Below are 19,748 nucleotides of genomic sequence, written 5' to 3'. Positions count from 1 at the left end.
CTACCGCAATGGGAGAACAGTTAATGAAAACATTCCCCATCCCCACTGGCTGCAGGTGAACTCGCGGCAAGCATGAGCAGCCCAAAAAGGCGGGAACCCTAAGTGTGAGGAGAGGTCTCGGCTTGGCCGGTGTCCTCGCACAGGGAGGAAAGGCCCTCGTTTTCTGTCACTGTACCTGAAGAGCTGGAGGCCCAGTCATTTCCTGTGTCCCTGTCACTGTCTCCTTCTTTAGTCTCAGCCACAGCAGAGGCCGACGTGTTGGTGCAGGAAGCACTGACCACGTGGTGCCTTCGCCGGCGCCGGCCAGAGCACTTGGAGCGGGGGTTATGGAGCATGGCGTACTCCTTTGCGCCCTCCTGTGGAGACGGGGCAGGTAGGAAACAGGAGCATGGGTCAAGCCACCAGCCACCTCCCACTATCACAAGTGCAACACTGCTGCCTTCCGGTTTTGCTCCGTACCATACAGCGAGTGTGAGCACAGTCTGAAATTTACAGACTTCAAAAGCTGCCCAATGATTCTAAAAGAGATATAATCTGTACATATATGCATCTTTGACTTTCCAGTAACTTGTATCTGAAGCTCACTGGTGTTGCAGCTGTGTGGAATTTGAGCACACACACCCCTGCAGATGTGGAGACAAGGCTCAGAGGGGGCAAGAGCGCTGCCGGAGAGGATCCAGCACATTGTTCCGGAGCCAAAAGCCAGGGCTCCGTCCCTGAGGCCACTGCTCTTGACATTTTACCACACTATTTGTTTCCTTCTTTTAAAAATTGTATTTACTTATTTGAAAGTCAAGAGTTACAGAGAGGCCGGCGCCGCGGCTCACTAGGCTAATTCTCCGCCTAGCGGCGCCGGCACACCGGGTTCTAGTCCCGGTCGGGGCGCCGGATTCTGTCCCGGTTGCCCCTCTTCCAGGCTAGCCCTCTGCTGTGGCCAGGGAGTGCAGTGGAGGATGGCCCAGGTGCTTGGGCCCTGCACCCCATGGGAGACCAGGAAAAGCACCTGGCTCCTGGCTCCTGCCATCGGATCAGCGCGGTGCGCCGGCTGCAGCGCGCCGGCCGCGGCGGCTATTGGAGGGTGAACCAACGGCAAAAGGAAGACCTTTCTCTCTGTCTCTCTCTCTCACTGTCCACTCTGCCTGTCAAAAAAAAAAAAAAAAAAAAAAAAGAGTTACAGAGAGAAAGAGGTCTTCCATCCACTGGTTCATTCCCTAAGTGGCCACAACAGCCAGGGCTGAGCCAGACCAACATTCAGGCCTCCCATGTGGGTGTAGGGGCACAAACACTTGGAACATCTTCAGCTGCTTTCCCAGGTGCATCAGCAGGGAGCTGGCTCAGAAGTGGAGCAATGACCAGCGCCGCGGCTCACTAGGCTAATCCTCTGCCTGCAGCGCCGGCACACCGGGTTCCAGTCCTGGTTGGGGTGCCGGATTCTGTCCCGGTTGCCCCTCTTCCAGTCCAGCTCTCTAATGTGGCCCGGGAGTGCAGTGGAGGATGGCCCAAGTACTTGGGCCCTGCACCCGCATGGGAGACCAGGAGGAAGCACCTGGCTCCTGGCTTCGGATCGGCGCTGTAGCAGCCATTTGGGGGGTCAACCAACGGAAGGAAGACCTTTCTCTCTGTCTCTCTCACTGTCTAACTGCCTGTCAAAAAAAAAAAAGAAGAAGTGGAGCAGCCAGGATTCCAAGCAGCACCCACAGTCTGTTATCAAAATAGGAAGAATACTGTTTTATATTTAGAGCCATGAGTTTTTTAAAGCCATTTATTTATTTGAGACACAGAGAGAGAAAGAGTTTCTATCTGCTGCTTCCCTGCCCAAATACTCACAATGGCCTGGGAAAGCCGGGAGCAGAGAGCCCCACCCGGGTCTCCCATGTGGGTGGCAGGGACCCATTACTGGAGTCATCATTTCTGCCTCCCTGGTCTGCATTAGCAGGAAGCTGGAGTCAGGAGCCAGAGCTGGGAACTGACCCTGAGCACTGTGATGTAGGACACAGGTACTTAACCAGCGCCTGAACTGCGAGGCCTAACACCTGCTCAGCTACTCTGCTGTAAACACACTGAGCAACAGTTCCTCAACCAGCTGGGTTCCCAAAGCCTTGCAGCTGTTTCTGAAAACTAAAGCTACTTGTAAAGGACAAAGGTGTGCCATCGCCAAAGACACAGTAATACACTGCGGGCCTAAAGGAGATCCCAAAAGACAAGTCTTGAGATGAACTGAATCTGGTACCATGCGCTACAGCGTGAAGTCCACAGCCTCACTTAGGAAGTATTCTTACCCAAAATGGTTCCCACAAATAAAGCAAGACTGCAGAGCTAATTTGTAGGCTACAGGAAGCAGGCTAGAGAACAGGTTAGATGACACCACAAAGAAACAAGACAAACTCAGAATGTGGGTCACCCTACTAGATATCCAGCTTGGAACTTTCAAAGTGGGGGAAAAAAAAGTGTTGGAGTTATCTGAGGTGACCAGAGTTCAAAACACACGGATCTAAGGCCTGACTGGATGATCTTAGTCTTAAAAAGAAAAAATACAGCTATTCTTAGTACAGTTAGAAAGCTATAATATAGAAGAGAGAGAAGGTTATGTCATGAAATTCCTGGTAATTTCCTAGGGTGGGAGAGAATGACTTGGGCTGGCACTGTGGCACAGCAGGTTAAGCTGCCACCTGCAACACTGACATCCCATTTGGGTGCCAGTTCGTGTCCTGGCTATTCCACTTCTGAACCAGCTCCCTGCTAATGGCCTAGGAAAAGCAGTGAAGATGGCCCAAGTGTTTGGGCCCCTATCACCTATGTAGGAGACCTGGACCAAGTTCCTGGCTCCTGGCTTCAGCCTGGCCCAGCCCCAGCTGTTGCAGCCAGTTGGGGAGGGAACCAATCAATGCAAGATCTCTTTTTCTGTCTTTCCCTCTCTCTGTAACTCTGATTTTCAAATAAATAAATAAAATTTTAAAAAATGACTTTATTTTTGGAGATGCTGTGAAATTATTTAGCAAACAAGCATCACAATGTCTGCAATGCATATGCAAATGGTTCAGCAAAAGATAACCAGAGGTGCGCGCACACAAACACACAGAAACACAGATGTGGGGCCAGTGCTGTGGCGTGGCGGATAAAGCCGCTGCCTGTGGTGCTGGCATCCCACATAGGCACCAGTTCGAGCCCCTCTGGTCCACTTCTAATCCAGCTCTCTGCTATGACCTGGGAAAGCAGTAGAAGATGGCCCAAGTCCTTGGGCCCCCGCACCCGCATGGGAGACCCAAAGGATGCTCCTGCCTCCTGGCTTCGGATTGGCGCAGCTCCAGCTATTGTGGCCATCTGGAGAGTGAACCAGCAGATGGAAGACCTCTCTCTCTCTGCCTCTCCTTCTCTGTCTAACTCTGCCTTTCAAATAAATAAATAAATCTTTAAAAAAAAAAAAAAACACAGATGTACACAGACACACCTAGATGCACAAAGATACACACACAGACACAAACACAGATGCATACACACAAAGTGAATATGAAAAGAATGTTTCAAATCCACAAAGATCATCTGCACAACTGAAATTGTTCTTGATGAAAAATTGGGGCAAATAGTCTAGCATTGTATCTGAATATATATTCATATCTTAAAAAGCAATAAAAGAAAAACTGCGCCTGTATCTCTGTAAGTTAAACATACACACGGCATTGGCAGCACCTTTGCAATACCTGCACAGGGTCCCAGGGTGACAGCTCTTTTGAGTGATATAAAAGCTGGCATGTTGACTGACATGGTGAAATTAAAAAAAAAAAAATGCATGGAGTAGTTAAAAAGTAAGTATGGACCAGGGCTTAAATTTTATCACTGCCATATGTGGATTATTTAAAACTTGGAGCAAAATATGTCACTTCTATAACCCATAGTTTCTCTCAGCTCAGGACAGTGCTGTGAGATTGAAAATAAGACTGTGTATGTTAAGGGTTTGGCATGGTACTTGGCAAACATATGTTTGGGAAGAAAATAAATTGGATAAAGCTGACTTACTTATTCTTTGCCATGACCCTATGGCCCATTTTGCGGATTTTCCCCAGGCACTTGGATGTATAACCTAACTTTCGTCAGCAGCAGCAGTTTTCTCTTTTCTTCTCTACACAAGCATCCTCTATTACGCAGAAAGCCAAACTGCATCTTGGCAAGTGCCCCTGGCCTGCTCCCTTCCAGCCCTCAGCAAGCTGCCTCTTGCCAGGCACACATGACACTAACGTCTCTCCACCAGGGAAGTTCTGTCCATCTGGCTGATCGCAGTGAGCTATCAGCATGAGACAGGCATGGTGACAGGTAAGCCACCACCTAGGACACTCACTCCCATCCCACATCAGGGTGCCTGGTGTGAGTCCTGGCTACTCTGCACTTCTGATTCAGCTTCCTGCCAATGTGCCTAGAAGGCAGTGAATGATGGCCCAGAACCCTGGATTCCTGCCACCCACACAGGAGACCCAGAGGGAGTTCCTGGCTCCTGGCTTCCACCCGGGCAGGGTCCTGGCTGTTGTACTGCCCCAGCAGATGGAAGATTCTCTTTCTCTCTCTTTCTGCCTTTCAAATAAATCTTAAAAAAAAAAAAAAATACCAGCACTTTCTTGTATTATTGCTCTTACAGTTATACACACCTAAAGGAACGCAGCAGCAAAGAAAATGGAGTGCATACCACACACACACACTTTCTTGTTCCTGTTCTAACAATACAGCTGACTCCTAAGCAGATGGTATTTACAGCACAGAAACCTTGAGCGCCCTTCCAAGCTCAGTCCATCAGATGAACCCCATCGCCCTGCTGCGTCCGGAGAGCTCCTTCCGAGCAGAGCCGCGCTGCGTTTGTACCTCACAGCCCCCGGGGAGCCACCTCCAGGCTCACTGGGCTTGTGCTCCTGGGGCAGGGGGCCCACGGACCATTTCCTGCTTGATTTCAACACAGTTAATTCCAGAACAGCTTACGAACGTACCAGCAAAAGGAAGCAGTCTGTGCCACAGGGTTCTGGTTCTATCTTGATTTCTTTGTTCTTGCGTTTATATACGTTAGGGGTGGCATGAAAGGCTGGAAAACAAAGAGTGTCCTGTTCCCAAGGCTCTATCCATTTGACAAATGGGAAAGAACAAAGCTGAGCAGGAGTCAGAATTTGATATAAATAGTGGCAACCAAGATGCACAAAATGTGGCCATTTCTGACATCAGCCCAATCCTGTCAAAGCTGGGAGGTGCGAGGGGACAATCATGTGGCCGACACGTCTGTTCCTGTGAACAGCACGCTGTACGCAGCCGCACAAGTGAAGACAGAACTGGCCCTGTTGTGAAACCGTCATCAGACCAGAGGCCAGGAGCTCTATCTAATGATCAGCTGGGACAAGGGGGAGGGAAGGGTGGCCAGGGGTGGGAGAGAGAGCGTGTCCAACAGAGTAGCCCACTCACGGTGAAGGAAGCAGTCGTATTTAAAGCAGCGCCGGCAAAAAAGTGTGTGGAAGGAGTGCAGAGACTGCTCCCGCTGCACTGACTTGGCATTGGGGCCATCGATGTTGGGTGTGCACTGAGGGGGCAGCGCATTGGGGTCTGACATCTCTGTTAGCTCTCGGTACCTGGTTAAGAGGAGAGAGAGAAGAGTTCCTCCGAGGGAATGTCTCCAGTGAGAAAAGAGAGTGGGTACTGAGTCGCCCAGGTACGGTCTGCCAGCGGACCAGGCAGGGTTTCTATGAGGATCGGGGAATGCGTGTGTCAGCAGAAGACGCCACTGCATTGCCCTGGGCTGGGCAGACAGCGGAGAGCGATGGGTGGTGCTGGAGCAGCTCCCCAGGAAAACGGCGGAGTGAGGCTCTCGCCTGCTCCTCCTTCCAAGCCGGCACACAACGGCCCCGGCCCCGGCAAGGACGTTCAGAGGTAGCGAGCACCAGGAATAACCAGATGTGCAGGCAAGTGCGGTGCACTTACCCTCACCGGGGTTTTTAATTAGCCCCCAAACAGGCTGGCATAACCACCTCGCCTGGGCTCTGTGTGGCCCGGGGGCACAGCTCCCCTACCTCTCCTTCATGTCATCCGGGACTCCACTCTCAGGGAACATCGAGGCGATCGCACTGAAGATCATGTCATTTGGGAACTGCTTCTTGGAACTCTTCTTGTTGCCTGAATTGGAAACGACAGACATCTCCTGAGTGCCACTGTCAGTGCCCGCACACACACTGTGGGGCCGTCTCGGCGTTTGCCAAAGCTAACCACAACGGCTTTGTTAATTTAACCACGGACTGTCTGGGGGATACATAAAGATCAGAGCTGCCAGGCCTCAGCTCACAGACGCCACAAGTAAACACTGACAACAAAATCTTGTCTTTCTTAGAATCTGCAGGTGAAGAGAGGGGTTTTAGCAAGAGGCCTACAGAAGAACCCTGACAGAATGTTGATCTGAGACAGTAAGTACGTTACACTGAGAGAGGCACGGTGCCTCTGTACACATAGGGCGATTAAATGACTAGATATTAATGGCATGGAATATGTTTATGATATAAGAGTAAATGGGGGTGGGGACATAGGGGGATAGTAGGTAGAACCGCCGCCTGCAGTGCCTGTATCCCATATGGGCCCGGTTCAAGTCCCGGCTGCTTCACTTCTGATCCAGCTCTGCAATGGCCTGGGAAAGCACTGGAAGATGGCCCAGGTCCTGGGCCCCTGCACCTGTGTGAGAGACCCAGAAGAAGCTCCTGGCTCCTGGCTTTGGATCAGCCCAGCTCCGCTTGTTGCAGCCATCTGAGGAGTGAACCAGTGGATAGAAGACCTCTCTCTCTACCTCTCTATAACCCTGCCTTTCAAATAATTAAATCTGAAAAAATAAATAAATGCTACACATATACAGCTTGATTCAAACAGCATATAACATAGAAACATGTTAATTGACATACTTACCTTTTTTAAGCCTAGAAGGAAACAGTTGCTGGGTAGCAGGATTATAGGGTAATTTTATTTTGTTCTTTATAATTTCCCATGTTTTCAAAACACATTACATTTATGATTAGAAGTGAATGGCAAGGCCGGTGCCATGGTGCAGTAGGTTGGTCTGTGGTGCCAGCATCCCATATGAGTGCCGGTTCTAGTTCCGGCTGCCCCTCTTCCAGTCCAGCTCTCTGCTCTGGCAGAGAGCTGGGAAAGCAGTAGAAGATGGCCCAAGTCCTTGGGCCCCTGCACCCACGTGGGAGACCAGGAAGAAGTACCTGGCTCCTGGCTTCGAATTGGCACAGAACCAGCTGTTGTAGCCATTTGGGGAATGAACCAGCAGATGGAAGACCTTTTTCTCTGTCACTCCCTCTCACTGTCTGTAACTCTAACTCTCAAATAAATATATAAAATCTTAAAAAAAAAAAAAGTGAATGGCAATAATTATTCTAGAAGTTCTCCTTTCTTCTTCAGCTAGGTCACAGCCAGCCTAAGCTGTCACTTAAGGGCCATGTTTTCTTTTAAGTGGACCAGTGAAAGACACCAGTGGCCTTTATCAAGCAGTGGTCGCTGGAGCTTTCCCCGCCCCCTCCCCATCGAGCGGCCCAGGTGAGCTCGCACCTTCCATGGCGAGGCGCTTCCTCTTTCGCGTGACCGGCAGGTCTTCCTTGCTGTCTTCCGGCTTCCCGTCCGAGGCGTCATTGTGCCCCTCCTCCTCCTCATCCGAGTACTGATTCAGGGCGTCCACCAGCTCCAGGAAGACGGCGTCACTGATCAGGACCGACCCCGGGATCATCTCTGGAACAGCAGGTGACGAGGGTGAGCCCTGGCGGCCTCCCACTCCGCCAGTCCTCCGTGCAGGTCTCCGCTCTCCGCTCCTGAGGCCCAGAGAGGTACCGCACGCCCATTTCACACGGACCCCCAGGGAATTCCAATCTTCCGACTGGCTCTTGCGTCTGCACAGGCCGGCTGGCTAGAGCGGACCGTCTAGGTGCGGGCTTTACTCTTACTGGGCATTCCCCTTCTTCAGTCACAGGTCAACCTTGCATTTAGGGCTGAAGACCTCACAAAAGTGTGCAAACAACCACAAGCAGGACAGAAGAAGAATCATTAAATGGAAATTCCCTTGATTTTGCTGCTGATGTCAGTCATTTCTACTTTAAATCAAAAAACTTCCCAGAAATCATATTTTATGGGGTCATACTATGATTCAGGAGAAAGTGTTTGAACACTAGGGGACGCTGTGGGCAAAAGGATGGCACCCACGAAGGTGCAACGAGTAGGTGGGGCTACTGAATTACAAATCAGGGGCTGGCACTGTGGCGCAGTGGGTTAACGCCCTGGCCTGAAGCGCAGGCATCCCATATAGGTGCCGGCTGCTCCTCTTCCCATCCAGCTCTCTGCTGTGGCCTGGGACAGCAGTGGAGGATGGCCCAAGTCCTTGGGTCCCTGCACCCACGTGGGAGATGCAGAGGAAGCTCCTCACTCTTGGCTCCTGGCTCCGGATCAGCGCAGCTCTGGCCTTTGTGGGTGGAAGACCTCTCTCTCTCTCTCTGCCTCTCCTTTCTCTGTGTAACTCTTTCAAATAAATAAATAAATCTTAAAAAAAAAAAATCAATGGGAGTCTCTCCCCCCTTCCCCCTAATATACTGACAACCTTTTCTAGAATTACAACTAAGTCTCAGTAATTTGTTGTAGGGAATTCTGGATATTAAAACAGATGTCTGGCTGACTTGCCCCAAATGGTAGCGTTAGAAACATACCAGGGGATTCCAATTCAATCCCATCAAGGTGGCATGTACCAATGCCATCTCACTAGTCCAAGTGATCAATTTCAGTTCACAATTGATCATAATGAAAGGACTAAGAGTCAAAGGGAGCACATAAACAAGTGTAATACCTGCTAACACTAACCGATAGAATAAATAAAGGGGAGAGTGATCCAACATGGGAAGTGAGATACTCAGCAGACTCATAGAATGGCAGATGTCCTAAATAGCACTCTGGCCTCAGAATCAGCCCTAAAGGCATTCGGATCTGGCTGAAAAGCCCATGAGAGTATTTCAGGCATGGAAAGCCAAGACACTCTGGCAAAAGATCTCTGTGAGTGAGATCCCAGTGGAAAGAACAGGTCTTCAAAGAAGGAGGTACCTTTCTCTGAAGGGAGGAGAGAACCTCCACTTTGACTATGACCTTGTCTAAACAAGATAAGAATCGGAGAACTCAGAGGGCTTCCATAGCCTTGGAAACTCATGACTGGAGCATAGGGAGATTACTGATGCCATAGACAGGAGTGTCAATTGGTAAAGTCAACAACAGGAGTCACTGTGCACTTACTCCTCATGTAGGATCTCTGTCCTTAATGTGCTGTGCATTGAGATTTAATGCTATAACGAGTACTCAAACAATATATTTCACTTTGTGTTTCTATGGGGGTGCAAACTGTTGAAATCTTTACTTAATGCATACTAAACTGATCCTCTGTAAAAAAAAAAAAAAAAAAAAAAAAAGAAATTATCAACTCCCAACTTGACTCTCACTGGGATTAAACATGACAATAGGTCTGATCTGATTTCATCATCATTTAAAAAAAATCATCTATTATTTTTCACTTTATGTTTCTGTGTGGGAGCAAACTGTTGAAATCCTTACTTAATGTATACTAAGCTGATCTTCTGTATATTAAGATAATTGAAAATTAATCTTGATGTGAATGGAAGGGGAGAGGGAGTGGGAAAGGGGAGGGTTGTGGGTGGGAGGGATGGTATGGGGGGGAAGCCATTGTAATCCATAAATCGTACTTTGGAAATTTATATTCATTAAATAAAAGTTAAAAAATAAATAAATAAATAAAATCTTTAAAACAATGAATATCTAAAAAAAAAAAACAGATGTCTGGCCGGCACCACGGCTCACTAGGCTAATCCTCCGCCTTGCGGCGCCGGCACACCGGGTTCTAGTCCCGGTCGGGGCGCCGGATTCTGTCCCGGTTGCCCCTCTTCCAGGCCAGCTCTCTGCTATGGCCCGGGAGTGCAGTGGAGGATGGCCCAAGTCCTTGGGCCCTGCACCCCATGGGAGACCAGGATAAGTACCTGGCTCCTGCCATCGGATCAGCGCGGTGCGCTGGCCACGGCAGCCATTGGAGGGTGAACCAATGGCAAAGGAAGACCTTTCTCTCTGTCTCTCTCTCTCACTGTCCACTCTGCCTGTCAAAAAAAAAACAAAAAAACAAAAAACAAACAAACAAACAAAAAAAACAGATGTCGTGGGGCCTGCACTGTGGTACAGTGGTACTACAGCAGGTAAAGCTGCCACCTGAGGTGCTGGCATCCCATATGGGTGCGGGTTCAAGTCTGGCTGCTCCACTTCTGATCCAGCTCTCTGCTATGACCTGAGAAGCAGTAGAAGATGGCCGAAGTCCTTGGGCCCCTGCACCCACATGGGAGACCCAGAAGAAGCTCCTGGCTCCTGGCTTCAGATCAGCACAGCTCCAGCCATTGCGACCATCTAGGGAGTGAACCAACAGATTGAAGACACCTCTCTCCCTCCCTCTCTCCCTTTCTCTCCCCCTCCCTCTATGTAACAACTATGCCTTTCAAATAAATAAACAAATCTTTGAAAAAAAAAAAAAAAGACATTTGTGAGATCCAGGGGACACATGGACCTAAGTGGGAGGACAGAGCTTATGTTTGCTGCTAGTCTCAGAAAAAGGGAAGTGAAGACGACAACAGCCCTGGACGGACTCACGAAAATCCAGATTAAACTTCCTCGTGCAGTAGACTGTCTCCAGCCCCTGGTTTCTAAAATCCTTTTATGTTCCAGCTCCTTTTACAATTTAACTGGGTTACTTTTAATATAAAGATTTAGAGGCTAGTGTTGTGGTACAGCAGTTAAATCTCCACTTGTGACACCAGCATCCAACATCAGAGTGCAAGTTCAAGTCTCTGGCACTCTGCTTCCAATCCAGCTCCCTGCTAATGTGCTTGGTAGGCAGCAGAAGATGGCCCAAGTACTGTGGGCCTCTGCCACCCATGTGGGAGACCTGGATGGAATTCTTGGCTCCTGGTTTCAGCCTGGCCCACCACTGGCCATTACAGGCATTTGAGGAGCAAACCAGCAGATCTTTCTCTCCGTGTCTCTCCCTCTCTCTCTCTCTGCTTTCATATTAACTAATTTATAAAAAATAAATCTTCTTTAAAAACTAACTTCCAGTCAGGAGATAGTCATCAGTGTGCACCCGAAGGGCAGAAGGTAAGAGCAAGGTGCCGACGTGCCCAGGGAGGCACCATCCTGACCCTTCCACCCGAAGCACCCAGTGCCACTACCTTCTTCACCGTGGACTTTCCCGTCATAGTTGTTGATCAGCTCCTCAATGAAAGTCTCGTCCTCTTCTTTCACTTCATCTCCCATGTAGGGAATGTTGCATAAAACGGTCTCATCTTCCACCTGCAACCAAACCAGACGGGATGCACTCCATCAGCTCCTCTTTTCAGGCTCCTGGGACCTTTGCTGAATTTTTGCTTCTAAGTCATGTAAAACTGCCACTGGTCACAGAGCCCCCTGCATTTTTAAAAAATTTTTGAGACAATATTTTTTCACTTTACATTACATTAAAAGGCTTAATGCTTCCCTTACATTTTTAAATAATGTGTTTTTACTTGCTAACTAACATATAGTAGTTGCACATATTTATAGAGTACAGTGTGATATTTAAATACCTGTGTACTTGGTAATGGTCAGATCAGACAAACCGGCATATCCACCATTTAGACATTTATTACCTCTCTGTTAGGCACATTCAAAATCACTTCTACCAACTAACTATTCTCAACTACAGTTATCTCCTTTGGCTACAAAATACTACAAGTTCTTCCTCCTGTCCACCTTGCCTCCATTTTAAACACTAGCTGTTTTGTTTTGCCAACAAATCCTCAAACGGAAGACAGCAATGTTACTCACAGGGAAAAGTCAGTTTAGTTGATGATGTTAACCATGAAATGAACAGGGACGGCCCCTCCAAACCTAATTCATTTTTCACAGTGTTTCCACCTACTCCCTCATTTTATCCACTCAACAGCTTTGTGACACAGGTAGGAAGAGCACCCACACAAAACTCAAAGAAGTCATTAACGTTCGTTTCTTTCATAAGTAGAGGGGCAGACAAGTGAAAAGGAAAATGAGAGCATGAGCTGTGAAATAGCCATAAAAGAAATGGGCAACCATACAATTTGTGGGTATTCCATAAAGCAGACTAAGATTCCTCCATAATCAATAACAACTTATGACTCCAACTCATGCCTATCACACCTAGTGGGAACCTAAAGTCAACTGTATTTTCAGGAGTGAACGGTGCTAAAGGACTGGGGGAGGGGGGAGGTCCTCACTAGAGAACACGTCCCTTTTAATCCCAAGCATCCAGCAAAATCACTTTGAAGTTTTATCCTGAGAGACGGCCCCTTCTGTAAACCTGTGTCCTATTCCAAACAGCAGCACTGCTCTCTGTCTCCAGGGAAGGGCAAGGGAGGTCGGGGAGAAGCACCCACAGCCCCAGGAGGAGCCCAGAGGAAAAGACAGGGCACCCACGTGCACATCTGCCGCCTCGGCTGCTCACCGCACCTGGCCTCAGAGCGCTCCGGAAGGACTCTCCTTCAGCGGGGAGCTGACCACCTGCTCATGCCGCAAGTGTTGGATTTACACCGCATTTACCTGCACATACCGCCACTGAGCCAGTGTAGCAAGAGAAAACTCGGAGTCTCGCCCAATCTCATTCACTCAAAAAAAGAACCAACATCAATACAGAAGTGTACTTCAGGAACCACAAGGCTCCTAGAGCAACACATCTATATCTAGAGTAATTGACAGTGAGATTCTGCCTTGTATGCCCATGCTTTTTACATTACCCTACGAGAAGCTCCAGCAACCACCACAGTGCTTTCAATACATACCATAAAGTTCTGCTGGAGAGGGGACCAGGAATACATGATGGGAACCAACGCAACAGTGTTCAGAGATCTCATTAACATATGCTGGCTCGCAAATCCCGGGAAAATGCTCTCTATGGTACACTGAAATACAAGCAATTGCATGAACATGGAATGGTAAGAACACAACCCAAGAGAGAATTGCAGGAGCACCAGGTGATTGGTCCAGCAGTTAAAACACCGCTCAAGATATTTGTGTCTCACAGCAGAGTGCCTGGGTTCAATTCCCAGCTCCAGCTCCTGCCTCCAGCCTCCCACTAATACGGACCCTGGGAGGTGGCAGTGATGGCTGAAGTAACTGGGTCTCTGTCACCCATAGGGGACACCTGGATTGAGTTCCTGGCTCCCAGCTTCAGCCCCGTGGCATTGTGGACATTTGAGGAGTAAAGCAGCAAATGGCAGCACTCTCTCATTCCCTTGCTCTCTCATTCTTTCTCTATCGCTACCTCTCAAATGAGTAAAAAGAAAAAGGAAAAAAAAGAAAGAAAGAAAGAAATCCAAAATGGCAGTAAGCACAGGAAAAAACTCTTGGAAAAAAAGAGAGAGAATTGTGTCTCCTTCCAAAATGATCCCAGTGGCCTTCTAATTTTTACAAATTAAAAAGCTGGGGATTTTGTAACAGCAGCTCCTAAGAGGAACCCCAAGACAACCTGGGACAGCAGCAGCCGCCTTTGGTTCACTGTTGTGTCAGCTCCACACTCCCCACTCTGAACTCAGGCGTCACTGGACCTGTGGCCTCCAGGTGCACAGCACAGGAAGGGACCTCTCCAGGTATCTGCAGGTGTTCTGAAGACATAACGTCCGCAGACAGACACCAGCGTGCTGCACGCTGACAGGGACCACACATGGGGAAACAAAGCAGTACGGAAACTCCAGCTGTGAGAAGTGTAATTCTGCTTTAGGGAGATAACTGCTCTCATCACTGTATATATCACGACACAGACAGATTTAAATAACTTTTTGAACAACTTTTTAGGCTTTTTTTTTTTTTTTTTTTTTTTGACAGGCAGAGTGGACAGTGAGAGAGAGAGAGACAGAGAGAAAGGTCTTCCTTTGCCATTGGTTCACCCTCCAATGGCTGCCGCGGCTGGCGCGCTGCGGCCGGCACACCGCGCTGATCCGATGGCAGGAGCCAGGAGCCAGGTGCTTTTCCTGGTCTCCCATGGGGTGCAGGGCCCAAGCACCTGGGCCATCCTCCACTGCACTCCCGGGCCACAGCAGAGAGCTGGCCTGGAAGAGGGGCAACCGGGACAGAATCCGGCACCCCAACCGGGACTAGAACCCGGTGTGCCGGCGCCGCTAGGCGGAGGATTAGCCTAGTGAGCCACGGCGCCGGCTTAGGCTTTTCTTTTAAGATGTATGTTATTTATTTGGAAGGCAGAGTGACAGAGACAGAAGGAGGGAGAAACAGAAAGATAAAGAGATCTTCTATCCACTGGTTTACTCCCCAAATGGCTGCAACAGCCTGGGCTGGGACAGGCCAAAGCCTGGAACCTGTAACTCCATCTGGGTCTCCCACATGGTGGCAGGTGCCGAAGCACTTGGGTCACCTTCTACTGCTTTCTCAGGTGCATTAGCAGAGAGCTGGATTGGAAGCAAAGCAGCTGGGATTCCAACCAGCGCTCTGCTCTGGGACGCTGGTATCATAGGCAGTGGCTTACCCTGCTGGGCCACAATGCCAACTCCAAATTTTTTGTTATTTTTTACTTATGTAAGAAGCAGAGAAAGGTATAGCTCTCACATTCATTGGGCTGGGCCAAAATAGGACCCAGGAGCTAGGATCACAATCTAGGCCTCCCACGTGCATGGCAGAAGCCCAATTACTTGAGCCACCACCACTGTCTTCCAAGGTCTCATGGACAGGAAGCTGGAATCAGGAGCCAGAGCCAAGAATCAGACCAAAGCACTGTGGTGTAAGACATGAGTTTTAACTGCAAGGCTAACCACCCACTGCCTTGCTTTTTACTTCTTAAAAATATTATCTCTTTAAGAAATCAGAATGCTCTTTCAAAATTTCCAATAAGAGAGGTCCCTCTGATCGGTTGGTGTTCTCTGGCTATGCCCCAGCACACTCCTTCCCATCATCAAAGCCCTTGAGGAACCAGGCACAAAAAAGGCTACTTCGGAGCCTGGACACAGAGACCCACAGAACAGACTACAAAAGTCTTTTTTGTTTGTTTGTTTTAAATAAAAACGTCACAATTACACTCAGCTGAGAACAACAGGTGAAAAAGTTCTTAAGCTGCAGATTTACTACATGGTTATTTAAAGTTGACTGTAACAACTACATTCATTCTCCTTATTTATTTTCTAACAAGTCAAACCCAAGGCAGAGAGCGGCTGAGCTCACACCCCCAGAAGTACCTTTTTGAGAAAAGGATGCCCACTCACAGGCTTCATTGATTGCACAGGCTGGACACGAAGCTTCTTCCATTCTTCATTGAGGATCTGAGTTTTTTCTTGAACCTTTGCAAAGTTTGCCACGTACAGAGCCTAGTAAGGCCAAGAAAAAGATTGCTCAGATTTGGAAGCACAAGTTAAAAAAAATTCCAGGGGCTGGCACTGTGGTGCAGTAGATTAAGGCCTTGGCTTGCAGCACCAGCATCCTGTATGGGTGCTGGTTTGAATCCTGGCTGCTCCACTTCTCATTCTGCTCTCTGCTGTGGTCTGGGAAAGCAGCAGAGGATGGCCCAAGTTCTTGGGCCCCTGCACCCCCATGGAAGACCCGGAAGAAGCTCCTGGCTCTAGGCTTCAGATTGGCTCAGCTCCAACCATTGTGACCATTTGGGGAGTGCCAGCTGATGGAAGACCTCTCTTTCTCTCTGTCTCTACTACTCTCTGTAACTCTTTCAAATAAATAAGATAAATCTTTAAAAAAAAAAGTCCAGGGCCAGCGCCGCAGCTCACTAGGCTGATCCTCCGCCTTGTGGCACCGGCACACCAGGTTCTAGTCCCGGTCGGGGCGCCGGATTCTGTCCCGGTTGCCCCTCTTCCAGGCCAGCTCTCTGCTGTGGCCAGGGAGTGCAGTGAAGGATGGCCCAAGTGCTTGGGCCCTGCACCCCATGGGAGACCAGGTTAAGTACCTGGCTCCTGCCTTCGGATCAGCACGGTGCGTGGCCGCAGCGCACTGGCCGTGGCGGCCATTGGAGGGTGAACCAACGGCAAAAGGAAGACCTTTCTCTCTGTCTCTCTCACTGTCCACTCTGCCTGTCAAAAAAAAAAAAAAAAAAAAAAAAAAAAAATCCAAGCCCTCCATATTGGATTGACACACTGAAATACACAACCTTTCCCTCATACATTATTTTTTACCTTTGCACCCATGTTTGCCTGAAGCCGTTTAAGCTGTCGAAGTCGCATATATTCAGATTTTACTTTTCTTTTCCAATAAGTGATACATTTGGAAGTCGGGGGATTTGGTATATCCATTATGCTGGAATTGAAGAGAGAGAGATGAGAAATAGCACTTTGTTGGTTGGAAATGAAGCACCCTGCAAATTCAAATAAACATGATCAATTAATTATTCTTTCATTCCCATTAAATTTACTCATAAAAGCATACACTTAATGAACTCAAATTTAAGTTCCATTAGATCCAGAGCTTCCATTAAAAAAGTATTTCACGCCAGCAACTCCTGGTTTGACTCTCAAAAAAGCTCAGCCTCTGCTGTCCTGTGGCGACTGCTTTATAACAGCATCCGGGACACCAGGAACTCAGATCTCATGAGAATGTGGAGGCCGGATCACTGCTCTGAGTAAGAGAAGCATTCAGCAAGCACCAAGTTCATAGCCCAGAGCTTCATGGAAGGACCCACCCCCACCACAAAACCACGCCCACTCAACTGTCTAAAGATACAGCACACCTACTAATAAAAAGTAGGACGTGACAACAGCAAGATCTCAGCTCCGAATTAACAGCAAGACACACAGACGCCGAGAACACTGCAAATGATGGTTTCTGGTACGTGAATTTTGTTTCAAAGTGGAAGACCTTTGCCCACCTCACAGAATGTCCAGGAAGCACGGGGGCTCTGTTGGTGCTCTGTTCTTCAGAGGAACAGCGACACAAAGGCAAGCCAAGAGCTCAGCTTTGCAAAAGAGAACACACAGTGGTTTTAGTCAACTGGAACAGCATTCTTAGACCCCGGGACCCTCCGCAGGATGCCCCCAAAACAAAGAACACTTGAAGGTCTCAGCTACCACTATTTTTACACGGAAGTCAGGTTTCGATCCTACTTATGCCATTTGGAAAGGGCCTTATTTTATTAGCTTCATCCTTCCAGTCTTGTGCATGAAGCAATCTCATGCTCACCAAGGCTGTAAATACTTCTCTGAATCAACTTCTAGGCTCAACCAGCAGGCCTGTAATTGTTTTAGAAAAGGAAGGAGCAAACATTAAAAGTTCATGGAAATCCAATAAAATCTACAAGATGATGATTTTACTCTACATGAATTATTTAGGCTTCTTAGAGGGATTCTTCTATTCATCTCATCTAACATTTTTAATTTTAAAAAAATTGACAAGGAGACATGAAGAGCCAAAATTAGAAAAGAAACTAAAGTTTCAGATCTTGTTTTGAAAAATTGCCTATAGTAATTTTTTTAAGTAGAACACTATATTTCTTCTCTCTTTTTTAAAGATTTATTTATGTATTTGAGAGTCAGAGAGAGAGGGAGAGACAGAGAGAAAGGTCTTCCATTTGCTGGTTCATTCCCAAAATGGCCTGAATGGCAGGAGTTGGGCTGATATGGAGCCAGGAGCCAGGAACCAGGAGCTTCCTCCGGGTCCCCCAGGTGGGTGCATCCTCCACTACTTTCCCAGGCCATCAGCAGGGAGCTGGATTGGAAGTGGAACAGCCAGGACTGGAACCAGTGCCCATATAGGAGGCTGGCACCGCAGGCAGAGGCTTAACCTACTATGCCACAGCACTGGCCCCCACATTTCTTCTAAAGAAGCATTTATTTCTTAAAGATTTTTTAAAAAGATTTATTTATTTAGGAGCTGGCATTGTAGTGTAGTATGTTAAGCCTCTGCCTGTGATGCTGGCATCCCATTTGGGCAGTTCAAGTCCTGGCTGCTCCACTTCTAATCCAGCTCCCCAGTAATGCACCTGGAAAGCAGCAGAAGATGGCCCTAGTGCTTGGGCTCCGGCAACCGTGTTGGAGACCCAGAAGAAGCTCTGGGCTCCTGGCATCGGCCTGGCCCAGCCCAGGCCATTGTGGTTATTTGGGAAGTAAACCACCAGATGGAAGAGTGCTTGTTTATTTCAAATAAGTAAAAAATAAATCTTTTTTTTAAATTACTTATTTGAAAGACAGTGACATAAAGAGAGAGAGAGATCCATCTTTCAGCCACTGGTTTACTCCCATAATGCCTGCAACAGCTCAGGCTGGGCAGGCTCGAAGCCAGGAGCCAAGAACTCCACTGGGGTCTCCTACAGTTGTGGCAGAGACCCAGGCACTCCACCCATCATCTGTTGCCTCCCACAGTGTGTACTGGCAGGAAACTGGACTGGAAGTGGAAGCAGGACACGGTCCTAGGCACTCTGACATAGGATGTGGGAGTCCCAAGCAGCAGCTGACCCTGCTCCTGCTAAATGTTTAAGGCAAGGGTGGGGAATGTTTTTCTGCCAAAGGCCACCTAGATATTTATAACATCATCCACGGGACATACAAAATGATCAGCTTAAACATTAGCCTGCTACAGCTGTACTGAATTTCGAAGCCGCCTGCAGCAGCCTTGGTAGGGCTGGACCAGATGATTTCCACGTCTTGTATGGCCCACGAGCCGGATGTGCTCCACCCCCAGGATAAGGAAATGGAAATGCTAATTACACTGATCTGCTCAAGTCATATTATGTATGTGTACTGAATTATCATACTGTACCTTATAATACACACAATTAAATAGTTTAGAATTAAAAAAGATCTCTGTGGTGAAGGGAATGAAACAGCAACAACAAAACCTGGAATTTAAACTACAAAGTGCTAAGATGCTGGCTTAAAAAAAAATCAGGCTTTGATTTCTTTGCTCCAAATTATATAATCTGTCTTCCTCTTAAATATTTTAAACAATTATCATTCACATGGAATGGGGCCAAAAGAGGGAATCTTTTTGAACAATAAAACTAAGAAAATGTGGTCGGCGTCACGGCTCACTAGGCTAATACTCCGCCTGTGGCACTGGTACCCCGGGTTCTAGTCCCGGTTGGGGGCGCCGGATTCTGCCTGGTTGTTCCTCTTCCAGGACAGCTCTCTGCTGTGGCCCAGGAGTGCAGTGGAGGATGGCCCAAGTGCTTGGGCCCTGCACCCCATGGGAGACCAGGAGGAAGCACCCCCTCCTGGCTTCAGATCAGCGCAGCATGCCGGCCATAGCAGCCATTTGGGGGGTGAACCAACGGAAGGAAGACCTTTCTCTCTGTCTCTCTCTCTCACTGTCTAACTCTGCCTGTCAAAAAAAAAAAAAAAAAACTAAGAAAATGTACAACACTCACACATAGTATTAAATGGCTGCTGGTATAATTTCTGCCCCAAACATGCTTGATAATATTCTGCTCCAAGAAATAAAAAAATGGTTTGAATCAAGGATAAAACTGCTTCCCTCAGAAACCGTAGGCTAACCACACTGAGACCCTAAATGTTATAAATCACAATTCAGTGACACTGCAACCTCCTAAAAAATGCTTCTAAATTACAACCCCACTCCCATTCCTTCTGGAATTCATTTTCATTTTTGCAACAGTGCAAAAAGTTGCTCTATCTGTTTAAAACTGGGGATCAAGGGTAGCACCGAAGTGCAGTGGGTTAAGCCACAGTGAGGGACACTCTAAT

At 48.1% G+C, this 19,748-nt stretch overlaps 1 protein-coding gene across 12 annotated transcripts in view; it reads right to left on the bottom strand.

Annotated features, from left to right (window-relative positions):
* Positions 1–19,748, bottom strand: part of EZH1 (enhancer of zeste 1 polycomb repressive complex 2 subunit) — a 39,229-nt gene that overhangs the window by 10,042 nt on the left and 9,439 nt on the right. For 6 of the 12 annotated variants that reach the window (XR_011383462.1, XM_008271515.4, XM_070060668.1 and 3 more), the window contains 10 exons: positions 16,919–17,005; positions 16,230–16,350; positions 15,285–15,413; positions 12,885–13,004; positions 11,265–11,385; positions 7,561–7,737; positions 6,036–6,138; positions 5,434–5,597; positions 4,971–5,062; positions 176–356 (listed from right to left, as the gene is read on the bottom strand). Coding sequence is in view for 10 of the 12 variants with exons in the window: in XM_008271515.4 (XP_008269737.1) it covers positions 176–356; positions 4,971–5,062; positions 5,434–5,597; positions 6,036–6,138; positions 7,561–7,737; positions 11,265–11,385; positions 12,885–13,004; positions 15,285–15,413; positions 16,230–16,346 (1,204 nt within the window). In the remaining 2 variants the exon portion in view is untranslated. Of the gene's footprint in view, positions 1–175; positions 357–4,970; positions 5,063–5,433; positions 5,598–6,035; positions 6,139–7,560; positions 7,738–11,264; positions 11,386–12,884; positions 13,005–15,284; positions 15,414–16,229; positions 16,351–16,918; positions 17,006–17,229; positions 19,740–19,748 lie in introns of those variants that run through there. The other 6 variants (XM_008271518.4, XM_070060671.1, XR_011383461.1 and 3 more) reach the window with 4 other exon arrangements.

The sequence above is a fragment of the Oryctolagus cuniculus genome, chromosome 17 (genome assembly GCF_964237555.1).
Source record: "Oryctolagus cuniculus chromosome 17, mOryCun1.1, whole genome shotgun sequence".
NCBI classification, from domain to species: domain Eukaryota; kingdom Metazoa; phylum Chordata; class Mammalia; order Lagomorpha; family Leporidae; genus Oryctolagus; species Oryctolagus cuniculus.
This window is presented reverse-complemented; position numbering and strand designations above follow the sequence as displayed.